This window comes from Oreochromis niloticus, linkage group LG6 (genome assembly GCF_001858045.2).
Source record: "Oreochromis niloticus isolate F11D_XX linkage group LG6, O_niloticus_UMD_NMBU, whole genome shotgun sequence".
In the NCBI taxonomy this organism is placed as follows: Eukaryota; Metazoa; Chordata; class Actinopteri; order Cichliformes; family Cichlidae; genus Oreochromis; species Oreochromis niloticus.
The window spans coordinates 30,137,246-30,164,251 of NC_031971.2; the positions used below are offsets into that span (position 1 = coordinate 30,137,246).

The 27,006-nt window shown below is 38.1% G+C and overlaps 1 protein-coding gene across 1 annotated transcript; it reads right to left on the bottom strand.

Annotated features, from left to right (window-relative positions):
- Positions 1–1,070: 1,070 nt before the first annotated feature.
- On the bottom strand, positions 1,071–26,348 carry smc3 (structural maintenance of chromosomes 3). Its single transcript, XM_003449960.5, has 29 exons — positions 26,146–26,348; positions 25,403–25,478; positions 25,233–25,271; positions 25,057–25,124; positions 24,724–24,795; positions 24,047–24,126; positions 23,870–23,948; positions 23,391–23,508; positions 22,709–22,884; positions 22,372–22,452; positions 21,651–21,815; positions 19,792–19,913; positions 19,319–19,532; positions 18,657–18,760; positions 17,494–17,593; positions 16,150–16,310; positions 15,584–15,725; positions 15,170–15,320; positions 14,921–15,073; positions 12,009–12,160; positions 11,659–11,817; positions 10,458–10,565; positions 10,068–10,176; positions 7,484–7,731; positions 4,318–4,530; positions 3,625–3,816; positions 2,934–3,111; positions 2,494–2,600; positions 1,071–1,952 (listed from the first exon to the last, which is right to left on the bottom strand). Exons 1-29 carry the CDS (start codon positions 26,158–26,160, stop codon positions 1,881–1,883), a joined length of 3,654 nt encoding a protein of 1,217 aa, XP_003450008.1. The 5' UTR covers positions 26,161–26,348; the 3' UTR covers positions 1,071–1,880.
- Between the last annotated feature and the right edge of the window lie 658 nt (positions 26,349–27,006).

Here is a 27,006-nt window from a genome sequence, read left to right on the forward strand (position 1 = left end):
TTGCTGACCACATGTCTACTGTGCCCTGTGTCTGAATCTACAGCGGCCATGGATTAGGTTTCCTCCTCAAGTTAGATTAATTTGGTGTTGAAATTAAAGGATTAGACACAGACAAGTGTTGTGACGGAACACAATCGGGTATGAGAATATACAGACTTTTCTTTTTGTAAATACATGTCTTTTCTTTCATGAATGTAACTTTTCAAAGATGTTTTAAGATAAAAACTATCAGTTTACATAGCCAGTATACAGTGCTTATCACATTTATTAGACCAAGATCTAATGTAAGGTTTATGACACAGCTGTAGCTTCAAGGTATCCATCAGGTACGAAATCATATTTTTAATACTACTGTAGCACATTTATTTTTATTAAGTGGCCAAATTAGTCATTTACTTGCATTTATGATCAGAAACAGTTTTTAATGGTTGAACATTAGACTTAATTTGTGTGCAGGCTCAAACTTTGGTATAAAACATGAAATTATTTGCATTAATTATTATCCATGTACATTTTTCAATACGTTTTTAAACATTTTTGCTTTCTTGTTTTAATGACAGGTGGACTAATAAATATATTGAGCACTGTAAAACCAAACATAATTGCACTAAATAATTTTTGTTGAGATACTTTGATTAGTTTGGCTGTAAACACACACTTGCTGTGTTCTGATGAAAACGTGAAGAAACTAAATGTAAAAGTAACATATATCATAAATATATGTTACTTTACCATCAATGGACTTTCTTTGCTGTACAAAAAAAAGTCCATTAAACAGCACCACCTAGTGGTGGCAGTCTCATGAAGCGGAGATGACATGTTTATTATTATTTTTTTTTTACACTTTTTATTATTTTTCTGTCTTTTCTTATTACATAAAAAGGAACACAAACATTAAAAAATTAAGATTTGAAACAAGGTACAACATATGAGGAGTTCAATCCCAAACAAAGACTCCATGAAGGAAATTTAGGTTTAATAACATCTTGGCTTTCTAGAAAACAGCGACTGACCGACTACTGAACCCAAGTGGACACAGTCAGGTTTTACAAACATTCTTGTTAGGAGGATGTGTTGGTTCCCAAATGGGTATCTGTTGTTTTGGAATTAAACTTCATATATTGAAATGACCTAAAAGACCAGAATTGACAGAATACAAGCATAAAAAGGGAACCACAACCTTTGAACATTTTAAGCCAAGTGGCTTTTGTGACAGATTCTTTGAGTAATATTTCATGAGTACAAAGAGTATACATTACAGAAACCAGAGTAAGAATGAACACATCCAGATGAGCCTAAGGCCCCCAAAGATTCATCCAAGTCATATCAAAACACTCAACTGTACACAAGAGGAATTCTCAGAAAGATCCTGAAGGGTTGCATCTCTGGCACTTTTATCATTGGATGACAGATTACCAAACTTCGGCTAAAATAAATCATCGCAGTAACACAAACATGAAGTGCTCCCTTCAGGACCTTTTTTATTCAGTGTAAAATAACTACACCTCTCTTAACTGTCATATATAATGAGGCTGATTCACATTAAGTCCGTCAGCTTAAAGATTATCAACATAGCCACATTTTGTCCTCCAGATTTTTCTTATCAGCCTTTGAAGATTTAACTCTAACTATGAGTAATGGTCAGTTGGGGTTTCTGAGCATTAATTAAATTACATCTTAATCTTAAAAATGTTGCAAGAAGCAGAGACTTGCTGCATTGTTTATGTTTAATGCGACTATAAAAAGGTTTTTGGACTGAGTGGGATGTGTCTGTGTTTGGGCCCTGCCTTGGAGGCCTTTGAGGTTTACAGTGCGCTGTAGAGATGGAGGAAGAGGGGTTGGAGGTGGGGGCCGAGAGGATGATAAAGAGCAGGAGACTCTTAACCATGGGTGGTGTCATCCTCCACAAAGTCTTTGGCCTGCTCCGCTGTGATCACGTCGATGTGACTCACCTAAAAACACAGAGACGGTTAATGACTAATCAATGCTGCACCGAATGAGCAGTAATTGCTTTTCTTAAGAGACAGACACAAAAGAAATTACTATCACTTTTTTGAGGGAGAACAAAGACACAAATGAACTTTGAATGCCATTGATTTAAGACAAATGGAGTTTGAACAGAATGCAAAATTATGTTTACAACACTGTCACCACCACTGCATTTTCTCCCTTGAATCCTTAAGTTAAAGTGAAGAATAGTCAGTCCCCCCCACTGACTTTAGTAGGCTGGGCTGTGTGAGAACAAATGAACAGCCTCTCTTAAGACTTATTGTTCTTGTTATTGTTGTAAAAAAATAAATAAAAATAAAATCACCACCTTCTATTGGGGAAAAAAAAGTCAAATGCATTTGAATTTTTTAGAAACATCATCACGCTGTAAATGACCACCGACGATTGTGAGAAAACTTGCTCAGGTACAATTAAACCTGGTTAATCCCTGAGCATAGTCTGACTCTCAGTAGATATACAGAGACTCGAGGGAGGAGGCCTCACCTTGTTTCTGAATTTGACACCATAGAACTTGTCGGCAGACTCGAGCAGCTCAGGTCTGAAGGTGGTGGTGATGAACTGGGCGTGGCCAGCCAGCTCAACAATCATATCTGCAAGAAGGAAGGTTTGCTTTGAATAAAGTTTCCAATATTTCAGCAACTTTCATTTTAACTTTCTTTTCTTTTGGTCAGTGATATTTTCTCCAAACCATGCATCACACCAGGTCTCACTACAGTCTCATAAACATTCCCTTTCACCCCTGATGCTTATCTCCTACTTCTACTATCTATCATTTCTCTTCTCTCCAGGACATCGTCCACCTTCTACCTACTCTTACTACGGAGGAGACTGTGATCAATGATGAGAGGTATTTCTATTAATCAACCCTACCGATCCACAGAATTAATTCATTTAATCTGTGCACACACATAACTCATTGTTACCTGAGACAGCCTTTCTGTGCTGTGCATCCAGTGCCTGGTCGATCTCATCAAACAGGTAGAAAGGAGCAGGGTCACACTTCTGGATAGCAAATATCAGGGCCAAAGCCACCAGAGACTTCTGACCTCCAGACAGCTGCTGCATCTCTCTCATCTCGCCCTGCTTCCCCGTGAAGGACACCTACGCAGGACATGTGCATCAAATTAGACCATCAAACTTTACTTGAAACAAAAACAGAGAAATTAATTTCTTTTCTGTAAGAACTTTATTATAGGAGTCTCTGTTTCATGAAGTTAAACCAATCCTCTGCAATGTTACAACAGCTCTGATAATGATAAAGATAAATTTAGCCCTAAGAGGACTGCGCATTACTCATTGCATGACCAATCTCACCTTGGTTCTTTCTCTGTGTGGGAGGACCAGAAATCATAACAGTCCAGAAATACACATTCACATGTTTCCAAACAAAGACTCAAGGAAACTCATACACTGAGGGTACTCAAAAATAATAAAACTTTATATAATGAGAAAAATTAAAGAGCTGAAACATTTTGCTCACTTATAGCATCTTCTTCTTATTTGATTATCTTCCATTTATTTTTTTATTTTTTTAAAGGGTGATTTATAAATGGTAATCAGTAAAACCCGTCAACTAACAGCAGATAAAACAACTGAACTGAAAAAGACTCCTACCCTGATGCCGACTCCAGTGAACTGGTCCACGGAGGGAACGCTACTCTGTGAACCGGAGCCCCTCTCGCTGTCAGCACCCCCCTCTCCTTCATCCTGAGACTGGCTTCCTTCAGCATCACCTTTCTTCATCACCAGTGTGGCTTTGCCACCCGGCACCAGTTTCTGGAAAACCTCACTGAAGTTCTTCGACACCTGAGAGGAGCAGAAGATGGTAAGAAGAGATATAAAATGAATTTTAGTGACATTTTGATGATTTTTTCAAATTCTGAGAAAATACTTTAAATTAGTGTTGAACTTCTTCAGGGATAAACTTCCTGTAATCTTCTGGGTTTCACCTCAGTCTAAGTGAGGTCACCAAACTGGACCACACAACCATGATTGTAGCTTCTGAAGCATTTTTAATGTAGCTTTTGTGTAACTAACAGTCTCCCCAACAAGTCTTTGCTCCAGTTTTGTGTACGTGAAATTATAGTGTTTTATTAGTGTGTTACCAGGAATTTACAATCCTATGATTTATGTATAAAGCGTGCTAACTTTAGCTGGTAGGTTAGCACTGCTTGTCCAAATATGATCACTTCTGCTTCCAAAAAACAAATGTGGTGATGATGATGGGTGATTTACATACAGGTCTAAGGTAAAAACCACAGCCTCGTATCACTGAAGATTTTAATCAGAGTCTGAGCTACACTCTACCTGTTTGAAGGTGAGCTGGATGGCTTCGTACTTGCGCAGCTCCAAGACATTCATGAGCTCCATGATGGATTTGTAGCCACGGTCCAGCTCATCCTGACGTTTGATTAGCTTTTCTTTCTGCTCGGAGAAGTTGACAAACTGGTCTAGAGCCTTTTTGTTGACATGGCTGTACTTCTTTAGCTCAGTGTTGCATTGCTCCAGTTTTCTGAACAACTGTTGGAAGAGAGGGAAAAAAAGTGAAATACAATACATCATTAGCAAGATCAGATCTGTTTTAAATCAGTATCTTTTAAATTACTCCTCAAAACATGCTCGCTTTCACGGTTATACTTTAAGATGAATGCACAAGCAATTTAATTTCAGAAAACAATTGTTTTTGTGAAATAACAGTATATTAAAGGATGCACATAGAAACCAATAATGTAGAAAAATGCATACATGCTTGTTTTGATTTTTACGTTTTTAAAAACCTGAACTCACTAATTTGGCACTTTTGCTTTGATGTTACAACTACACTTCCAGGAAATGTTGCTCAGTACTTTTATATTTTCAGATTATTTTTCCACTCAAGGACAGGTTTCATAATGCTAGAAAATGAGTTTCACATGTTTAACTAAATAACCAACATACATTCATTATGTATTTCATGGACGCATTTTGCAACATTCTATTCATATCTGAAAGAGGACAAGGCCTGATCAATTAAGATCTAGTTTAGTCTAGCCCGAAAGTGTCTCACTGTCTCTCCAAACTCTCAAACTCTAAATTCATCTCTTTGAATCACTAATGACCAAGGAAACATGAGCAAGTGCCATTATTACATGGCTCTCTCATCCACTTCTGCAATCAACGGCACCATCATGCCCCCAAGCAGTGTCCTGTGGAGAAAGATTAACTATATGGAGTGTTTATGAGCAAGTGAGAGTCTATTTTTGGCATTGTTGAGGAGGGGAGCTTACACAAACACACACGCATAGACACACACAGAGTGTGCGCACTCAGACACTTATGAAAGATGCAGCCAAGTCCACTCAACACACAGTCTTTGCCCCCAGTGTCTGAGTCACTAGTGAGTGGGTGGGATGTGATGGCCTTGGGCTTTATTCCTAAAGAGACCCGGCTCTGGCTGCATGTGTATGTGCAGATATTTCTGAACGGATTGGGGAGGGGGGGGGGATTGCACATAAAGACTGACCTCAACACAGCTACTTCATTATTGTTTGTGTTGCTGCTGTGATGGCTACGGTGTGAAATAAAACTGTTCCTGTAAGATCGTGCTGCTTTGCAGGATACTGTCTTTCAGGTCACCAGTTTACTCTCACTGATGCCAACAGCTTTTCAGGAGCAATGCTCTCTACTCAGCTGAACCCCAGAACAAAGGTTACAAGCTAGTGCAAATAGGTGGGGATACATTTTTGACTTAAAATAATAAGGCAAACAGAAATATGATTGCAAGCTAGTGTTGTTCTGTGTCTGTTAAATGTGTACTTCAGTAATGATTTAAATTTATTTGTACAATCATCAATTCAACTTCGTGAAGAAATGAATAATATGTTAGTGTTATGCCCAATACTTAATGCAATGACTTGAGTGGTCCATAGTGGGTGTGTGGATGTTTTGTGATTTACTTTTTCGGTTCTCTGCATGTAATTTGCCAAGGGACTGCCGTTTCGTATTAGCTTTAAGCTAACTGTGTTACAAGTCAACAAATGGCAACAGTTAATATTGTACATGTTTCCTTTTTCAGTGAAACCAATTAAATTTAGATGAATAATAATTTGATTCTGCTTTCATTTTCAGATATCGTCTTTACCAGTCTATCTATTCATATAAATTCGCTCTAAACAACACGTGGAAGACGTGCCATCAACTGCCTCCTGCATCGAGCACACTCCCGATTTGAAATAACTGCAAACACTGTGAGAATTATGGTCTTTGACGCTTGTGCTTATAATACTATTAAATGTAGCAGGTACATGCTCCCCCCTCATAACTTGGATTAGCGACTTCCTCCGCTCTTCTTCACCTAACATAATTCAGACCTTGGGTACAGCTCATTGCATCACTGATGTGCAGAAGTACAGCAGAGTGGTGGACAGTTTTAAAGATGTTGTGAGCTAATCTACAGCTTGCCACTAAGACTAAGGAACTGATTCTAGACTTTAGGAAACAGGTGCCTCCTTTCTCCTGGCAGCACCAAGGAGTTAGATTATGAGGTGGCTGAGGACAACAGATACGCATAGACAGTAAATTGTGACTGGTCCAGGAATGCAAAAGTTGTCTTTAAGAAGGTCCAACAAGCTGATCAGGAAAGCTGGGCCAGTTCTAGGAGTAGAACTTAAGACTGTATGTGTCTGAGAGCAGGATGCTGAAGAAAGTCTTCAGCATCATGGAAAAGCCATTCTATCCTGTGCATGCTTCCCTGACTGGTCACCATAGCAAATACAGTAAAAGCCTCATTGCCCCGAAGGGCAGGTCTGAGTGCTACAGAAGATATTTGTCTCTCTGTGACTGTATATCTCCACTGTGTATGGGAGGTGGGACTCTTACAAACACTTTAACATTTTAACACACGCACAACAATGCTCTTACATCACTCCATCTGTTCTTTCCAGGATAGATGGATTATTATAATCTATGATTTTTCTCTCTTTTCTCTCTCTCACTTACCTCATCTGCTCATAGCATTAATATCATTACCACTGTGTCAATTTCCATTTACACTTCAACTCTCACATGGGAGATGCTGTACGTATGTGTATTTCTATTCATACTAAAACTGCTTTTCTTTTGTGTATCTTGTTTTTCAATGAACTGTGCCTTATTCTATATTTAAGATGCATTTTATTTCGTTTTTGACACTTTCCCACTGAAGCTAGTTAGTTTGAAGTAACTGAGCATCCTGTCTGACTCCCAGCACCCACTGCTTTTGTTTTCATTTTTGTTGCATTGAGCATGTAAAAGGCAGAACAATTTCCACTCTGAAAATAATAATTCTCATATTTTAATAAACTCCCACTGAACCATAACACTGTACAAAGTGCTACTGCTGGCTGATTAAAAAAAAATAAGAAAGAAAAGAAATTTCAAAGCCAGTGGCGAGCATGTAACATCATTAAGCACTGTGTGTGTGTGTGTGTGTGTGTGTGTGGGTGGCAAGGTGTACCTGTTTGAGTGTGAGGGTCTGGTATTTCTCAAAAGCCTCCTGAGGCAACGAGCCCAGCTCTCTGATTTTCTTCATGCACTCCTCTTTCTTCTTGAGCAGCATGCCCTGTCTGTTGGTCATTTTCTCCAGCTCCTTTGTGTCATGGTTGATGGCGTCATTCTGCTCCTTCTCTATGTTCTTCCATCGCTCCATGCTCTTTATGTGCTCCTTGATCTCCGCCTCCGTCTTGTCAATCAGAGAATCCAGATCTGGGGAAGACATTTGAGGAGGTGATATGGGTTAGATTTTATTTATACATACTATAGTGCCGAATTCCTGACTTAAAAAAATAATGACTTTCTTTAATAGTTACTGAAATTTGCTTCTTCTGGGAAAAACAAACAAACAAACAAACAACAACAACAACAAAAAAAAAACAACAAACATGGTGAGGGGAAGTTTTTTTACCATCAATTATTTTGGGGAAAAAAAAACAGTGGACTGTTTGAGCATTTTATTAAATTAGATTTGAGTGGTTATTTTCCTTGATGATGTAACATATTTTACATGCTGCTGACATGTGTGGCACAACATGCATGCACTTTAAGATGAGTTTGCCAACAGTAGCCAATGCTAGCCAACACTGGCAGTGTAAAACCTGCAGGTGTCTTTCACTGCAAGTGAACATCCACAAGCCTTTGCTGAATGTGGTTACACACTGAAAGCCTTGACTTTTCTTTCCTTGATCAAAGAAGCAGAACGCAATAAGTTTGTGGCACTGCCACGTACTTTGATTTCCAACTTATTTAAAACTTGTCTCAGACCAGAGAGAGAAAGTTGCTGCAAAAATCACAGCAGGAAAGATCTTTGAGATGTTGTAAATCACTAAAATACGAATAATTACTTCAACTGACTATTTTAAGTGCCATCTAGCGAAGACCAGCAACTTTTAATCATTTTGTCAACTACTCTCGTACATCCTTAGTTTTAAGATGGCTCGTAAGACTTTGTGTCATCTTTGTTCAGCAGAAGCTATTACATCATTTGTCTTTAGAGCCTATTCTCAACAACCTATAAAAAGGGAGACAATGTCTCTTTCTTTCATTTAAAGAAAGAAGAAATTAAGATTGTTCAAAAAAAGAAAGAAAAGGTAAAACTGACAATAGTCAAGAGTGGATGACTGAATATAGCGCCTACATAAGAAAAGGATGATGCTGTGAATGTCTTTAATTAGTTAGTGCCAATGATGAAATATGAATCCATGCAAATTAAGGCTATTCAGAAACAAGTGCTTTTTGACAACTGCATTTTATCACCTCTGAGTCACTGCACCACATTTATAGAACATTTATACAAATGTGCAACCAGGCAGTCTGTTCAAGAACAAATTATCCAAATTGTGATTTGAAGGCATCACAGCCATTCTCACCATCTGCTGGCAGTACCAATGAATGAAGGCATCCTACAGTTTCCCAATTTACACTGAAATAACAACAATGAGTTGAGCCAGACAGGTAATAAATTAACAAAGCATACAAGATTGGAATGATAAAATTTTTTTTCTGCTTTCATTTTACTCGACAATGAATGTAGTGCTCATTACTGCACAGAGTACACAGAGATACAGATACTTGCTTAAAGCCTACCTATAGATGAAAAAATAAGACTTAAAAGTCAACATCAAAGGTTAAGGTATAATCTAAAGCCCAGTTGCAGCCTCTCCTCTCGAACACTAGAGCAGACAGTGAACCTAGTTGTTAAACTATTATTTACAGTTGACAGCTATGCTTTAAGGGCAAAGCCTTTGTGACAGCAGAAGATCCAGATGTTTGATCCACCCTTTCTATTAACTCAATATTGTAAAAAAAAAAGAAGAAGAAAAAAAGCGAGGAGCTATAACTCAAGAGTTAGAGTGTGACTTTACTGGGCACAGGAAACTAACTTACATAACTTAATATTGTGTCCTATATAAATACAGTAAAAAAAGGTTTTAACTGACCCAACATTATTTTTATTATGTGCATATTTTTGAAGCAAGTGTCCATGGCTTTTTTAAAACTTTGTGGGTTCATTTAATTTTCAAAAACCCTTTCTGCCCTGGAAAATAACATTTCCACAATCCATTATTTTTCCTGGTCTTTAATGACAAAATCAGTCATTTACTTTAAATATTAAAAAGTTTTTAAAAATAATTTTGTTCGTGATCATAATGAAATCAAAACTTATGCTGCAGTCCAGAGTACAGTGAATGTCAACACTGTAAATATTGGCTCCGAAACACATGCTTTCAGGCATTTTCTTCATAAATTCAACTTTAACTTCTGGACAACTGTAAGACAGACTTATATTTAATGAAATCAAACAATTACAATAGAGAAGCGACCATTAAAAATACACCAACAGGATCCTCTGTAAGTTATTATGTCTAAAGTGAAACCTAATCTAATTTAAACCACTTTAATCCACTTTAAAGTAGGTGTAAATTGTCCTGTTATTATAGGTAAGCTTCTATATATGTGTAGCCATAACCACAGCAGTGACTATTTTACCCCAGCATTTGAACAATAGTATTGACAAACATATCAATATATTAAAAACCACATACCTTCTGATCGAGCTAAAGTCTCTTTAACACGTTTGTTGATGCCGTCCAGCTCAGAGGTTGTGGCTGTGAGCACCGTGCCTCCCTCGGTCTCACGCAGCTCGTTTAGCTCCTGTGAAATACAAAGTGATGGAACATCAAAATAGATGAATAAATAAAAAGTGAGGCTCATTCAAACACCCCTCTACCTACAAAATGAAAACATTATTTATAGTTTAATCAGCTGTATGCAAGAATTAATTTATAACAGACCACAATTTAACAGCGGAAAACAAAGAATCAGAACTTAAAATAATTTGACTTTAACTAAAGGGAAATAATTCAACAAACATACACACATAGATCCTGTGACAAAAATATTCTACAAGCAAAGTGCCTAAAGGGATGGTGTACCTGCTCCACTTGGTCAAGACGTTTCCTCAAGTTCTCATTGAGATATGTTTCCACTCTGGTCATGATGCCCTCGAGCTTGATTCTCTCATTCAACAACTGTCTGTTGTCCTGCAAGTGAATAAAGACATCGAAGCACAAAGTTACTTATGTGATATTTTCACCATGTGTTGAAACCCAAGACACCAGTATAATACCAGTGATTTGATATTTGAATGGGTTTTTCTTGCTTTGTGTATCACATAAAAGAAATCTCTTGCATGAAATGGTGCTGTCAGAGTGACGGATGTGTGAGGAATGATAGCCATTTATCTAAAAGCCAATGTTGCAGTTTCTGCCTTTATAAACATCCTGACAATCCTAAGATGAGAGCAACATTAACTGTTCAGTCTACACAGAATAAAATCTGTAAAAAAAAAAAAAAAAAAAAAAAAAAAAAAAAAAAAAATTGTGTATACACCTGTCTGCTTCAGCGAGAGTTATCAGTGAATGTTACGTAAAGGAACAAGTCTTTGCCCACTTACGTCGAAGCAAATATCATATCAACCAAAACCCATGAAAACTAAACCAGGTTGTTCTGTTGCAGGTAATATAATCTGACAACAGCAAACATAACAGAACCATATATGAAAGGCTTCATGTTGTGGGGGCGGAGTTGTTGCACAACGATGGCAGGAATGGCTGAAAGTTCAATGAGGGGAGAGCCGAGAGCAGCTGGCCGTGAAAGAGAAAGAAAGGGCAATGCTGTATCACAGGAACATCCCACACACAGCTGCTGCCTGCTTCTCTCACCTCAGTCAGATCATTTGAATACACTAGGAGGAGGCAGAAAGCGAAAGGACACTGAGAAACAAATGTAGGTAACCAGCATGTTCTCTGAACTCCATGTAAGCACGTGCGGATACTGCCACAATTTTAAATTCAATAGCACATTTCTAAAAGGCAGTAATTATTTCACTGAAACATTTTTCTTAAGTGTCTCATAGTTGATAAATAAGTTTTTTGCTTTTTCACATCAGTGTGATTTTTTCCCCCTGAAAAACCTGAATAAATTGTACAATAAAGTTTTAAGCAATCAACTGCTGTAAATTGATATAGCACAATTATACAAATGAAAATTCATATGTGTGTGTGTCAGTTATTTTACAGTGCAGAAACACTGTGACAAATGTTGCATGTACAGACACAGTCTGTGTCCACCGACCTGCTGCAACTGACGAATCTCATCGTTGAGGTCATCGACACGCCTCTGATCTTCCAGGCTGAGCTGAGACAGCAAATCTGTACCGAGCTCCGCCTTCAGTGACTCTCTGGTGGACTCCATGGCATGGAGGCTGGCCTCCAAACTCTGAAGGCTGCGTTGCTGGACAGAGAGAGAGAAAGAACGAAGGAACGTTAGACAGCAGTGGGCAACATTAAGACACAATAATGGGGACAGGCTGAACCTGAGGCACAGACCAAATTAAACATAAATAAATAAATTTGGTCATAGTGATCTTGAACACAGGGTTTTTATACAGGTTACAATACACTGCAACAATGAGGTAATATTACCTTGGGCATGAAAGTCTTCTCTGACTGCTGCCTCTTCTCCTTCAGCATCTTCATTTCTGACAGAATACTGTCTCTGGATGCCTTAAACTTCCTCTGCTGTGTCTCGATCTGCTGCATCTGATTCATCAGTTGGTCAATCTCATTGTTGATACGTGGAGGTGGCAGTTAAGGAAGTATATGCCAATTTTTACTACAGATGAGCATTTTCAGTTTTTCTTAATAGCCACTCTCGAGCTAATCACATTTACTTCATATTGCCATGCCTATTATAAGGTCCCTGATGCGATGCATTGTTAAATCGTTAACGGGCTACTACTGTTTCACCTAGCAAGTTAAGTGCTGGGACTGCAAGAAACCTGGATATGCAGCCCATGAAACCCATTCAGGCATTGAAAGACTGGTGACTTACACAATAAATACAACTGTATGTCAACTCAGCTGAGCAAACATTACAAACCAACATTAAACGTGCCAGACAATGAAAACACCTGCAAACTGCAATATTTACAAGAGTAAACACTACATTTCAACCCTCACAAACAATCTGATTTAACTAGTTTGATGTGACCTGTAGCAATGCAACAACTAAATTACCTCCAGGTAAAAAAGTGTAACATACACTTAAAAATACACTTGTGACATACACTTTCCAAAATGATATTAATGTTTTCAGTGCTTTTGCTAGTCCCCAAGCTGAGAAAGAAACAAATTTTCCCTTATAGCAAAAGAAGAAAAAGAAATGAGTTGGTGCAAGATTAATGAATGTCACAGAACAATGATACAATACATAGCACATAAACACCTAATTACCCTATTAGTGTAAGTGTCATACTTTTTCTTCTAATTGGTCTAGAAATAGAGATTAAAATCACCAGTTGTGCTTCTAATGCCACGGGAAGAAGGTTCCACGTTTAGAAGTCATAGTTTTTGATTTTGTTAATTTATTCGTTTTCGTTAGTCAACCAAACTACTTGAAAAGGTTAATTAAAAAGGATAAGAAAGGATTCAGCTTTAATTAAGTGCTTTGGCACAGAATCCCTAAACAACAGAGACAGTTTTGTTGAAGCTGAAGCAGCAAACTGGAAGGGCACTCAGAGAGTTGATCTTCTGCCCAGGCCAAAGTCACATTCAGCTATTTTAAGTGACTTGGATCTAAAATTAAAGCATGTAAAGGGTTCTTTTGCACATACACCACCTCTTCCCAAAGTTTCAAGAAATTCAGCCTGGTTAAATTTTCTGTAATCGTACTGACAGACACACAAAAGACACTGATCAGATAATGAGTAAAGTCATGGGGCATGTTGTAGGCTATTTAGTGCTCCAATAATGTGATTGGGCTTTTAGGGAAGGAGGTGTCTCTGAAATCAAAGCAGAGGATTAAGAAGGGCTGCACATGGTCATCATTAAGTTAATTTAACAGACAGGCTTATTGATCTTCAAAGGACTGCAAAACTCCTGTGGGCCTCTGAGGTTTACCAGGACTCAATGAACACCAAGACCAATCAATGTGGTGATATAAAAAGGACTGAAGGAAAGAGGATTTTCCTGCCTGCTGACCAGAGAAGACCTAGAAAACAGATGTTCAAAGAGCATCTGACAAATGTGAACAGATAATATCAGGCTGCAAACATAGTTTTTTTTTTCCATAGAGAAACACAATAAATTAGCACAACCACATAAAATCAGGTATATTTAAAATTTCTGTTTCACATAAAAACTGTATAAAGTTTCACTGCAATGTAATGGAACAGTGAAGACGGCAACTAAAAGAAGGAAGGAAGGAATGGCTGAGAGCTCATGCTTATTGACAGGGCAGAGGTGGAGAGTGAAAAACAAGGTGTCTTAAATAATTAATTCATTCTCTGACTCACTCCTCTGGGGAGTGAAGTGAAGCACCATGTCATCGGCACAGACGCCCATTTCGCCTACTGACTCGCACATATACGTAATCACCAGGTGCGCACACACTAAGCAGCATACGCTTTACTGGCTGTGAGTGAGTGAGAAGCTACACACCATCACACAGGTGTGCAAACAGACATTTAATCATATTGGGCCGGAAGTGACCATATTCATAAATACATCGCACATGCAAACACAAATCCTCTGTGATCCACTTGTTTGGCCTTCATGAGCTGTCCAGCAGTGAGTCATGGCTCTGGCCGATATGACCCAACACACACTAATCCTTCTTGACCCGATTAAACCCTGCCACTGCGTCCCAGCCAGGCTCCAACTGGCCTTAAGGTAGCTACACAACCCAGACTGATTTAATACACAATTAAAACAAAGGTTCAGCCATGTGACATCACTGCATAATTGAATGAGGGTGGTGCAACTTTCTATAACATAGTTTTTATACAGAAAACAGCTCCAACACAGCAGAACGTGGCAACGAATTTAAATTAAAATTTCAGTCCTAAGAGGATGCAAAGTTTTCTGTTGTCAACACAAAACAATGTTTACTTTAAAAGTCAATATGAAAATGATTTTAGAAAGGCTAGTTTTAACTGTACATCATGATTTAAACCTTTCCGGCAAACACAATCTCTATCCAGAAAAGGAAAGAAAATCTACTTGGATCTAACAGATACCAATTATCAACAGTCTGTCTCCAGTGTTTATGAATTTCATAACATTTCAAAGTGGGAGATGTCTGTTTAGACTTGTTAGTCATTTTCAAATTCAGTCTTGAATCACATACTCCCTTTTTCCTCGGTATTCCAGTCAAACCCAGGCCATTTTTCTATTGTCAGTAAGTCTAAGCAGGGGGCCAAAACTCTGCCTCACTAATGACGCGATTCTTCAGTGAAGCTTTCAAGTTTGCTCATGCTCTCAATGGACAGCAACACACAGCGCTCTAACATCATCATGATAAACAAACTCGCCACATGTTTTAATAGAAAGGATATGTTCAATGTTCCTACGCAGGTTTTCATTGAGTTTGGCCTCCAGCTCACCCAGCTCCTCCTCAGCCTTCCTCATGTCTTTCTGAAGCTCCAGGCGAGACTTTCTGGTATCATAGTATCCTCCTGTCAGAGCTCCACGGTGGCTGACTTGGTCACCTAGGAGGTAACAAAACAATGATATAAATGTTCTCAATTGGAGTATTTTGCACTGAGAATTGTTTAAGCTGTACTGCATTTCACAGCAAAGCTTACCCTCCAGAGTGATACAGTCCATGGTGAAAGCTCTTGCCAACTGGGTGGAAACCTCCATGCTACGACAAATGAGGGTCTTTCCAAACACATGCTTGAAGGCTTTGTCAAAGTTGGGACTGTAGCGCAGCTTGCTGATCATTGGGATGGCATCCTGATGGAGAAAAGTGAAACAAACAAAAAAATCATTGGTAATAATGAAACAAATTTGTCAGTAGAAATCTTGATGAAAAAATGGAAAGAAGAAGACTGAACAAGGGTAAATGAACAGTTGCGATATCAAGTAAAAAATCTGTTTAAAATAATTGAATATAGTTTTTATGTTAATTGCCTCACTGTCAATTACTGTATACCCCTATTTGCTAGTAGATTCAAAATTTAATACATGCAAAGTGCCCATTCATGTCAGGTATTTACGTTGGTTTCTGGGTAGGCTGTGTCTCTGACGTCCAGCTTGCTCAGAGGTAGGAATGTGACTTCTCCAGGCAAGTTCATTTTGTTGAACTCCATGAGTATTTTAGTGCTCACTTCATCAGTTTCCACGATGTGGTAAAACAGCCTTAAAAAAAAAAAACCCACAAAGAAACAAACAAAGAAAAAAAAACAAAATGTCATTTTTACTATAAATCATAAATTGTTTGTAAAATTTACAACACCTGCTCTGTGAGTAAACATGAAAACTCACATTTTATATTTAAAAATTTAAACAGGTTCTAAAGACAAAGAAGAAAGCAGTAATAAAAAAGCCCAAGGCAGATGGTATACTGATACTACAAAAAGGGGAGTAACTTCAGACTAAATGTTTTAAACTCGGTATATTTCATTCTGGCTGGGCTGCTGGCTTCCCACGCAGCAACCTGCTCCTTTTACCCACCGGGCACATTTGTATAATCTTGCATAATAAAAGGACTTGGAGCCGGAAAGTGTTGTTTTCATTTCAGCCTACACAGACATTTGAATGAAAATACAAAAGCAAACCACACCTGGTCCCAGCTGTAACCTCCACGCAGGTGTAAAAAGCAGGCTCACATTCAAAGTTATTCATGACGATGCCATGATAACCATTGATGACATGCTGGTTGATGCCCTTCCGACGGAAATGCTCAAGGACTTTGTTGATGCTGTCAATACCGTTTAAGATGGCCTGGAGGAACATAAGTAACACAAAAGGAATAATGATTAATGTAATATAAAACAGATTAAAGTGAAGTCTGACTGACTGCTCAGCATTTCTTCAGCATGACAAGCCATTATATCCATCAATCTCTGACTCTACTGCCACCTTTAAACAAGATCATGAGATGCTTGAACTCCTCCCTAATCTGGAGTGGCAAACTCACTCTTTACATCCACAATAGCAACACAATAGCCCTCTGCCCCACAGTTACTTCTTAAAATTCTAAATGAATAAATGAATCTGAGACAAAGTGCATTACTGTTGAAGTAAAGCGCCCACACTGAGTCTTTCTAACTGCACCAAATTCTAACTATGACAAAACGAAGTTCTACATTCTCACTATGCAAAATAACACACAAAAAAAAGCACAGAAAAATAAACTCATATTGTATGAGCCATGCAAAAAAAGGTCTGTATTAACTCAATTGCGCAATGCTACACTGAAATATACACTGCGAATATAAAAATGTGGGATAGATACAGCCCATCAAAGGCTGGAGATGGATGAGTCAGCCGGGACTAATGTAAGAAAAATAAATGTAGGACATTTGTCCATGAAGCTACACACAGCCTCCTTTCATCTGGGCAGACATTATTCAGAAGTGATATTTGATTGATGTATATGCCCCGAAGAAATGACTGGATGAGGCAGAGAGGAGTGAGTCATATGTAAATTTAGCTAGCTATCATAAGGTGCCAGTAGCAAAGCAGATGAATGATTCCATTTGATATATCTATTCTGACAACCGGCTGAGTCACAAAGTGAGTCGGTCGCTGTATTAAGGTGGGCTCGTTTAAAGAGTGAGGCCTTTTTCTTTTCTTTTTTTTTTTTAAACTTGGGATTTGATTTATCTTCACTTGCCCATTTCTTTGCTAACAGCTCTTCTGTATGTAAGTGCGTGTGTGAACTATAATGGCAGGTCTACCTGTGGCTTACAAGTGTCATCCTGGGAAAGAGGAAGATAAATCCATGTACTGTGTGTGTTGAAGTAAAGGGATTACTTTTCAATCCTCTGAAAAAAAAAAAATCCACTTCTGCGCCCATACATGCACAGTCACACTTTCACTTGTATCCAGGTGGAAGCATTAGGGATCCTATAGTTGCATTATGCACGTCAATAATTACGCAGTCATGCACAGTGACACGGACCTTGCCGGTAGCTGCTCTGAGGAGCTGCTGTTTTTTCTCCAGGTCCTCTCGTTTGGCTGCCAGAGCCTGCTGCTCTGCGTTCTCCTCACGCCACAGGTAGCTGGGCAGATACAGAGAGTCACACACTGTTACACTTATGTCACCAGAAGCACTAAAACGCAAGTGCAGTCATGACACTAAAAAGAAAAAAAGAAAAAAAACCTTCAAACTGAAACTCTCATCTTGGAAATAGATTATGAAACCAACACAGCTGCTGATTCATAGTTTGAATGTATTTAAACATAAATATTCATTCACTTTCACATAATTTCAAGTCAAGCTGTTTTTAATTGCAAACTGTAACTATCATCTTCAAGTAAAAATATATCGTCTCGATTCCCTGCCAAACCATCTCATTGTTTCAGTTAGAGTAAATTCATCATTTGTTCTCATTTTTAGATATGCTACTAATAGCTTGCAGCTGTCATGTTGCCTTCTCACCCGACAGACTGCGCAGTGGATCACAGTGATGGGTGCATAATTAAAAATCTGACATACACAAACTATTCGTGGAATCTGTTTTACATGCTGACAGTAATAAGGGTCTTGCTGAATTTAACAGAATCCAGTTAAAAAAAATGAAAGATCACAACCTCTTTTTATGCTTAAGGCAAATTATGCGTTTTGAGTGTCATTCCTAATAATAGCTGAAGAGGCCTGAATGTGAATGCTGCCTTTGTCGTGCTTCAAGAAACACAGAACAATATTCAGCATTTTCACTAAAAAGCTGCAACACAATTCAACCACCCTGAAGGACCTTTTAAAGGCAAGGAAACTGTGGCAGCAGAAGCCTGAGGTATCATCCTCTGTGTTACATAAACACACCTCATTGTTTAAGTGGACTGAGAAGGCCTGGTGACATTCACAGGAGACAATACACTGGCATCTATCTAAAGGTTGCCAAGCGGAAACAGCATACTGGCTAAAAGAAAGGCTAAACAACAACCTTTCAACTCAATTCAACATGCAGGTCTGACTTATGTAAAGCTTCATTTTATCATGAGATGTCAAACTAATCAAAACTGCACATTAAAAAAAGTGCAAAATATAATTGAGTTTTATACATTTACATTTTAAAGATGTGAGGTCAAAGAGAAGATTAAAAAGAAACATGAGGTTCTTACTTTCTTTCACTCTGCAGTTCATCTTTCTTGTTCTTCACTTCATAATACTTTTTGTCCAACTCCTCCACACGGGTCTTGACCTCATTCAGATCTTGATCGAGTTTCTAAAGATACAAGTTTGAAGTGAGACATATTAACCTGCCAGGATGTCAGATCAAAACTGCAGAAATTTTTTCTAAACCACATATATCACACCACTAATCTGAAATAAATAAATGCAAAATTATTTATTTTAAATCGGTGTAAAATTAAGGAGCCAAATGAAAGTCTATGCCTTGTTGACTGTTTTTTCACTTTTTGTTGTTGTGGATTTTGCACCAAATGTTCACAAGTCATGTAATGAAAAGCTTAGTCTCAAAATGTTAACTTTATAATAAAGATTTGTTTCCCCCTTTCACAATTTCCCACCAGTGCATCCCCTAGAAACATTTTTTTTTTTTTTACCCTTTCTTCAAGCTATATGCACAAGACTGCAAAATACCAAAATAAAAGGGAAAAAGAAGTATAGATTAAAAGGTTCCAGCAAAAACAGTGTCAGAAAAAAAAGAATAGCTAGTTATTTCAACTAGAGCAACAAAAGACAGTAAAGTAAAACTCAGTGTGCAATTCTTTTTCATGGAAAAGCAGGAGAAGCAGGTCTGAAACATTTTGAATTATCTTACGTTGTACTGCTCGAGGTTCTTCTCCTTGTTTGCTTCTGTGTCCTCCAGGTCTTTGTGGATGGCAGCAATCTGCCTCTTTTTGTCATTGATAGCCTGGTCCAGAGACTTCAACTCCTTTTTGATCCACTTGTCCCTTTCCTCCTTAGAGGTGAACTGACTACCACGACCCTGCTTAGCATACAAGTCTGTCCTCTCTTGTGTAGCTTGAGCTAATCTGCAAAACAACAAAGGGGGATCATAGATTTATAAACTGAATCAATAGTTTTCTCTAGCTCTCCTTCCTTCCTGTATTCAAATGTTTGTATAATACATGCAATAAAATAATTTTATAACAGAATTCACAAATATCTCATGTGAAGACACCTTTAATCTCTCACTATCAAATTATATTTAATTCGGATTGACTGACTCATTGAATCACGCCCGGTCACCGCCTGCTCAGGGAACGATAGCTGAGAATGAGTCATCCCTACCTGGAGATGCCCCGCTCCTCCTTTTCCTTGACCATGTTGAACTTGGGTTCAGTCTCCTGCAGCTCTTTTTGTTTCTCCTCAATTTTCTCCAGGAGCTTCTGACGCTCCTTCAACAAGCGTTTCTGGAAGATCAAGAGCAGACTATTATTCCAACAAATCCAACAAATGAAAGGTTAAGAAAAGAAGAGTTACATGTGAGAAAAGGTGTTGAAGAATAAATAAGCCTCATGACAATTATGAAAAATGTATACTTATATTTTTAGGGCTGTCAAAGTTAACAGGATAATAACGCATTAATGCTTATTCCTTTTGACACCTCTATTTTCTTTTGATGCGCGATTAACACATGTGCACATGGGCTGTGACCTGTGCCCCCCCCCCCCCCGTAGATTGGGGTGTCTGGAAGCGACGCATCAGAACATTGTGAATGGTAAGATGAAATGGATGAAGAAAAGGGTCGTTTGAATAACAAGTTCAGCTTTAAAGCTCTGCCAGATGGTTCCCTTGAGAAGAACAAAGTTATTTGTATTTACAATCGATGTGAATCGAGTTAACACCGTAGTACGTGAAGTCTTAAATACTGCTTGCTGGCCAAAAACACCACTGATAATGTAATAAAATATATATATGTACATTTTTAAAAATCTGTGATTAACTGAGAGTTAACTATGGACAATCACACGATTGATCGCAATTAAATATTTTAATTGACCGACAGCCCTAATACATTTACAACAGATTTATATAAAAGGTATCTACTGCAAGAGAATCCTTTAAAAAGAGCATTAATATTCAGTAAACCAAAATGTGCTAGTATCAATAGAAAATCTAACTGACAACTGATTTGGACAAATTCCTTTGTGAGATGGCTGTGCTCACTTTTTTCCCCCCATGGTTTGATCAGCCACCTCAAAGCTGATCAAACCAGGATCCCCTGTAGCTAGAGAGGCTTTTCATTTTGCTCCAATAACTTTTGGCTGGTGTTGTGCCAGCCACAGCCAGGTGGGCTTAATCCAACCACTAGCCAGCATGCTGCCTGGGACCCACCATGAACCATAAAGACTGAGCCAATAGAGCTGTTATGTATAATTATCGTCTTCATACTCACATGTGCACACAAACACCAGGCCATATGGAAAGTGATGCATGCCAATTCTGTACACAAAACCTCATGCCAGGGATGATGTATAGTGGAGCTGTACGCAGAGTCTGATAGCCAACCTGGTGGTTACTCTGTTTTGCTTCTCATCCCATCCCACAAGCCAACTGCACATTTTTTGCACTGGTTGACATGTTTTAAATATTACTCATGATATTAGATATTATACAGATACTGAATGCATGATTACATACATTAAAAGATAGTTATAGTAAACTGACAAGTAACAGCTGCATCCATTAAATGAAACAAATACCTTTAAAACACCTTAAACAAAACCACACATTATTAGTTTTGTGAGACTAAAGCACTTGAATATTTGGATCAGTGCCTTTTGGTTCACTGATAAAGTTTTATGCTGTTTTCTTTTGGACAATCTGGGAGTAATATCCCACCATACTAAATAAAATAAAGCTAGTTTTTTAACATTTGTCAAAATGGAAGTCATGATTTGGGGATTTCTGTTTTTATAAACAGATTGAAAAATTGACAGACACCCTTGCCAAAATTCTTGAAAAGTAAAGCAACCTTGGACAAGTACCCACATTTCCGGCTATAACAGGGGTGAGTGGAGTGGATTAAAAGAGAAAAGACTGCCAGCTTTTTCTTCATACAGAGATGGTAAAGGGAAAGAGGCAGGGGGAGTGTGGTTGGTGCATCATCACGTGTTTAGAGTGACGCAGATGGGAGGCTTCCGTACCCTCTGTTCGCTGTTGCCTGCCAGCTCGTCCTGCAGGTCCTTGGCCTTCAACTCGAGTTTGGTCCTCTGCTTGATCTGCTCCTGGCGCTCTGCCGACAGCTGCTCTCTCTCCTCCTTCATGGCAGAGATCTTAGACTTCAGCTCTCGCACAACACGCTCCGTTTCCTACACAAAGACAGCCAAAATGAAGAATCATTGTATGAGGGGAAAAACAAAACAAAGAAACAAAAACCCCATAACCTTCATAAACCCCACAACAACTTCCTCTACAGAGACTAAATGATGCGTCATTTATTTAACAAGGTCACAAAGATGAGCTGATGACATTAACCATCTAAAAATGTGTGATACATTTAGATAAGCATTGATATGTTAGGGAAAATAAAAAAAAAAGAGGTCAACAAACATTAGATGTAAAGATAACACACAAAAATAAAATTTAATTGCTTTTTTTGTGGTTATGGAACCTTTAGGAACAAAAAATGTTGCAATGAACAAAATCAAACCCTGACAATATTAACAAATGACTTTGCTACTGAAACTGTAGTTGTCCAAGTTCAATCTTACATAAAAATCTCAAACTAGATCAATTATCAGAGCACAAACACATCATTCAAGGTCATTTACAAAATATTGTAACATCATCTTAAATATAATTCTGTGATGAGATTTCACTCAAGCCAAGCAATGGTTGTTGGGTTTTTTTTGTTTTTTTTTTTACCTCCACTTTGTCTCGGGCATCTTGCTGAGCATCACGCAGTTGTCTGGACTTGTCTCCACAGGTTTCCCTCTTAGTGGACAACTATTAAAAGAGCCAAACAAAGTATAGAAGTCTTGTTACTGAGGCATTGAAGTCTACTCGATACTGGCCATTTAATTAAGTTTATAATGATGTCCAGGACAGTAGAATTTGCGTTATACTGCATAAATAATGCAATTGTGTGAATATACAGTTACTCATTGAGGGTTGCGTTACATTCTTACACCAGCATCAAAATACAGAAGAGTCTGTGTTTTATTCTGCATGTGTACTTCAACGTTTTTCACAACTTTATTACCTCATCCAACTTGGCACGGGTTTCATTCAGCTCCTGGTTGTAGATTGTGTACTCCAAAGCTCTTCTCATCTTGTCCCACTTCTGGTACTGAGCCAGTTCTTCCTTTTCATCTTCCAAGGTGTGCAGACGCTCCTCGATGTATTTCAGCAGTTCATTGATCTTCTCTCGCTTCCCCTCTGAGGAAAACACACATTGGATTGTTTTCAGGTTTTTTTCTCTTTGTATCTCCTTCACCAAAGGTATACAAAATTTGGCAGAACTTCTGTTATACAAACAATTAATGGCCACATGTTATAGTCATGCACAACTGTGACTGTGAAGGAAATCCGACAGCACTGCTATAAGACGTGAAAATGGATTACATTTTTCTATACATTTAAGTGCTTTGACAACCACACAAACAATTAAACTAAAATGCTTCAGGAAGGAAATCCCTGGAAGGGATTTGAATCAGGAACATTCTTGTTGTGAGGCGACAGTACACATTACACAAATTACAAATTTTGCCTAAGACTAATGAAACTTACCTGGTACATAGAGATATACAGTGTAACGCCTTTTCAAAACAATCTAGCCCATGTCATATAATAACAAAACTGTTCACAGACAATTAAAAACATTAATGAATTAAAATCAACCAATCAATGTTTGTACAAAATGAAAGGTATTCAAAAGCATTTACCTGTCTCCTTCATGAGGGAAATACTCTCCTCTTTGCGTTCATCATATACTCGTGTCCCTGCCACCTCTCTCAGCAGCTTTAGACGCTGTGAGTCAGGTGCTGTGGCCATTTGGTTGATCTACACAAAACAGTAACATAAGGTAAATTTTCCAAATATCTGGTGTACCTCTGAGATATTCCTATCAGAAAATAAATGATAATGATAATGATAATGATTATAATTAATTAATGATTAAATGATTATCTTTTTTTTAATTAACATCAATTATTTAGTCTACTAATACTCTTAGTTTTTTGCAAAACAGACTAAGGTAAATAAATAGCGAGGACAACACTGTTTTACTGTCTGTTCAACTAGAAACACTCACCCAATGACCACTGCTTGAAGAATGCAATTCATTTCACATCACCCAAAACTACTGTGCATTAAAAAAAAAAGGAAAAAAAAAAGTGAGCCTGGCACTGCACTCCTCTCTCACCTTTCCCTGCTTGACAATGTAGTAGGGGTTACTCCGAGAGAAGCCAGCACTCTCCAAAAGGTTCATGACATCATTCTTACTGCAACAAGAAGAGTGCATAGAATAGATGGAATCACACATGCAGTAATTTTAACATGGCAAATTTAACATGGACAGCTGATCCCTCACAATACTTACGTCACCATCTTCTTGTCTAAAAAGTACTGGTCCTTCTTTGCTCCAATGACACGACGAAGGGAGACTTCCTCTTTGTCAATCTAGAAAGAGATGCATTTATCACTGGGCAAGCTGAGAGTCACACAGAGGAGGATAATTGGCAGGTTATGCCACAGTATTACCAGGCTACAACATTTCACAGACATCCGCCCTTCATCATCAGAATAAGAAGGACTGTGTGTACTGAAGGCAACGCAGTGCAATCAGTGGTCTTCATAACAGTTCTCACCAGGAGACTTCAATATTCAATATGACATGAACAACTTAAATTGGACTAAGGATGTTCACCATTTTAATACCCAAGATTAAGAGTCTTGTTACAAAAGAAAGCATAAAAGGGTTGATGTTGCTGGTTGTTTTGACTTTAGTTTATTGTGTTTTCCTTTTTTATTTTGAGGTTTACTTTGATACAAACCAATGTAAACAATAATGCAAATTTAATTGTGAAACAAATATCAGCACTGAAAAAAGGCTATATGATCATACACACGTTTAGCCACAAGCGGCTCAGTGACCGTTTATTTAACACATACACACATATTCCTTGAGAGGCCTATGTAAATGTTTAAATAATACCACAATGAAATCAAGCAGAAAATACAGTAATAGAATAAATTTGAAATGTTTGCCATTCCTACCGGCAGTCGGTTGTCAGAGTTGTCAAATATAATCTCCACAAAAGCCGAAATGACACGTGGACCAGTTCCCTCCTACAGTGACAGGGAGAGAGAGATTTTTTACACACAGGTTTTGGCATCTACCAAAGAGATTTTAGTCAAAGCTAAAGCAAAATCACCCGCACTGTGATAAAAGTTAATTTTTAAAAAACATTTTTGCCAATTGGCACAGGTAGAAAAATGCATAGATTTTGACTGAGAGTAATCTGTTATTTAGCAAGCATGCTTGCATTCATACCTTCCCACTAAAGGCTGATGTTCCCAGTAATGGGACTCACATTTTCCTGTACTTACATGGAGCAGGGCCAAGCGTTGTTCAGGTCGCAGGTGGCTGAATTCATCACTGAGCACAAACTGGATGGCTAAAAAAAAAAAGAGAGACGGAAGTTAAGTCTTAGATAACAACCAGCAATGTCACTGAAGTCTAAATGTTTGAATTCTATATTGCAGCAAGTTTTGAGGCTTCATACCATAGAAAAAGTTACTTTTTCCTGATCCATTCCTCCCAACTGTAAGATGAAGGGAAAAATAAACACAAAATGAGGATATGGTGACATATAGGACAAAGTATCCGAAAAACCTGATTAGCAACTCAGGTGCAATACAAAATAATTATGGAAAGATGTGGATGAACACATACCGATGACATTGTGCTTCGGGCTAAAGGGGTCTACCACAGTTTGGTCCCTGTAACTTCGGAACCCCTGAATGATCACCTGCACAGGGAACCAGAGACCACCGTGAACACACCGACTACAACATCAGCTGTTTCAGTGCAACATTTTAACCGCATACTATAGGTAAACATGGTCAAAGAGCTCCCGGGTCTATGAATATTTTTAAACATAAGATGTGTCAACTGTTTATGCTGAATAGCACCATCACAGGTAAAACGAGGCAACGGGGCCTTGGCTGATGGTCACTCTGATGGTCTACCGCTACTTTCATTCAGGACATTTTTGAAGGCTTGAAATCAACAATGCCAAGTTAGCCGACAACTATACAATAAACTCTCGTATTCTGCATCATATACAACATTACACGTTATAACAACAATGAAAAGAAGCATATAAATCAGAAAACCTAAGGCTGGCCTAGTTGCGTTAGCTTAGCATCTCGAGAAGGGGACGGGCAATTCACTTCTACACTAATTCAAATCGCGCTAGCTAACGTTAGCTAGATAGCTACACAACGTTTGCCATTTATGGAGTGCCTGTGCACAGTTTTGCAATCCAATCAACGTTACTTTGTGAAGTGAAGCCTCACTCAAAGTATAATAGCAATATATTTATCATTCAGTGGAAAAACGTTAAGCTGGCCTAATTCTTGTTATTAGACCAGTAACAGTCGGCAACACGTATCAGTCTGGTCTCGTTAGCTTACCTGTTTAATATACATGGCTGCTTATCCAGGGCGTCTCCTCTGCAAATTTGGAGATGAAACACTCCCTGCGCCAAGCTGGAGAAAACACAACTATAATAATCCAAACTTAACAATCAAACTGTTGCATTAAAAATCATAAAATACTGTAAGGCAGGAAAGAATAACATGGAAAATGGCGGCGGGGGCGGGATAGAATGGATGATACCAATTTGTGAAACCAGGTTGTAGGGATATCCTTGCACTATATTCCTACATGTGGGGAAGCTAAATAATTCATATGAAAGGTAAAAATTCAAATATAACAATAATATAATGTGTATCTACGGTTAGGTTATGTTTGCGACATAACATTAGGTCTTTTAATCTTGCTGTTTATTCGCCTCTCTGTTTGTTTAGTTGGTACAGTCTAGCAGGCTGCGCTCTGGGCGCCAAAATTGTTTTGATGAGCAGCAGTGGGAAATATAAGACTAAAAGCGGTAAAAAACAAAAACAAAAAAAATGACTGTGTTAATAATGATCAAAATTATTGTATTAATTATTATCAAAATTATTTATAGTGTCTTTAAATAACACAGTGCAGACAGTTTTGTAACAGTAATTTTGACTAATTATTTTCTAGGAGTTGATGTTTCAAAATTCAGATTAACATTGGTTTAAGTTTTCTATGAAAGCGACATGTTTCATCGCTTTCATAGATTATGCATAAAAAATACGGCTATGTGGAAGGCGACTATAGGTAAGAAACAGATGCAAGGCTTCTGATCTAAATTTACCTCTAGTCACAAGGGCCAGCTCTAAGCCACTGTAGGTGTCACTATTGCTTCTACTGCTGCATTTATGCCTGTCTAGACAGGATTTATT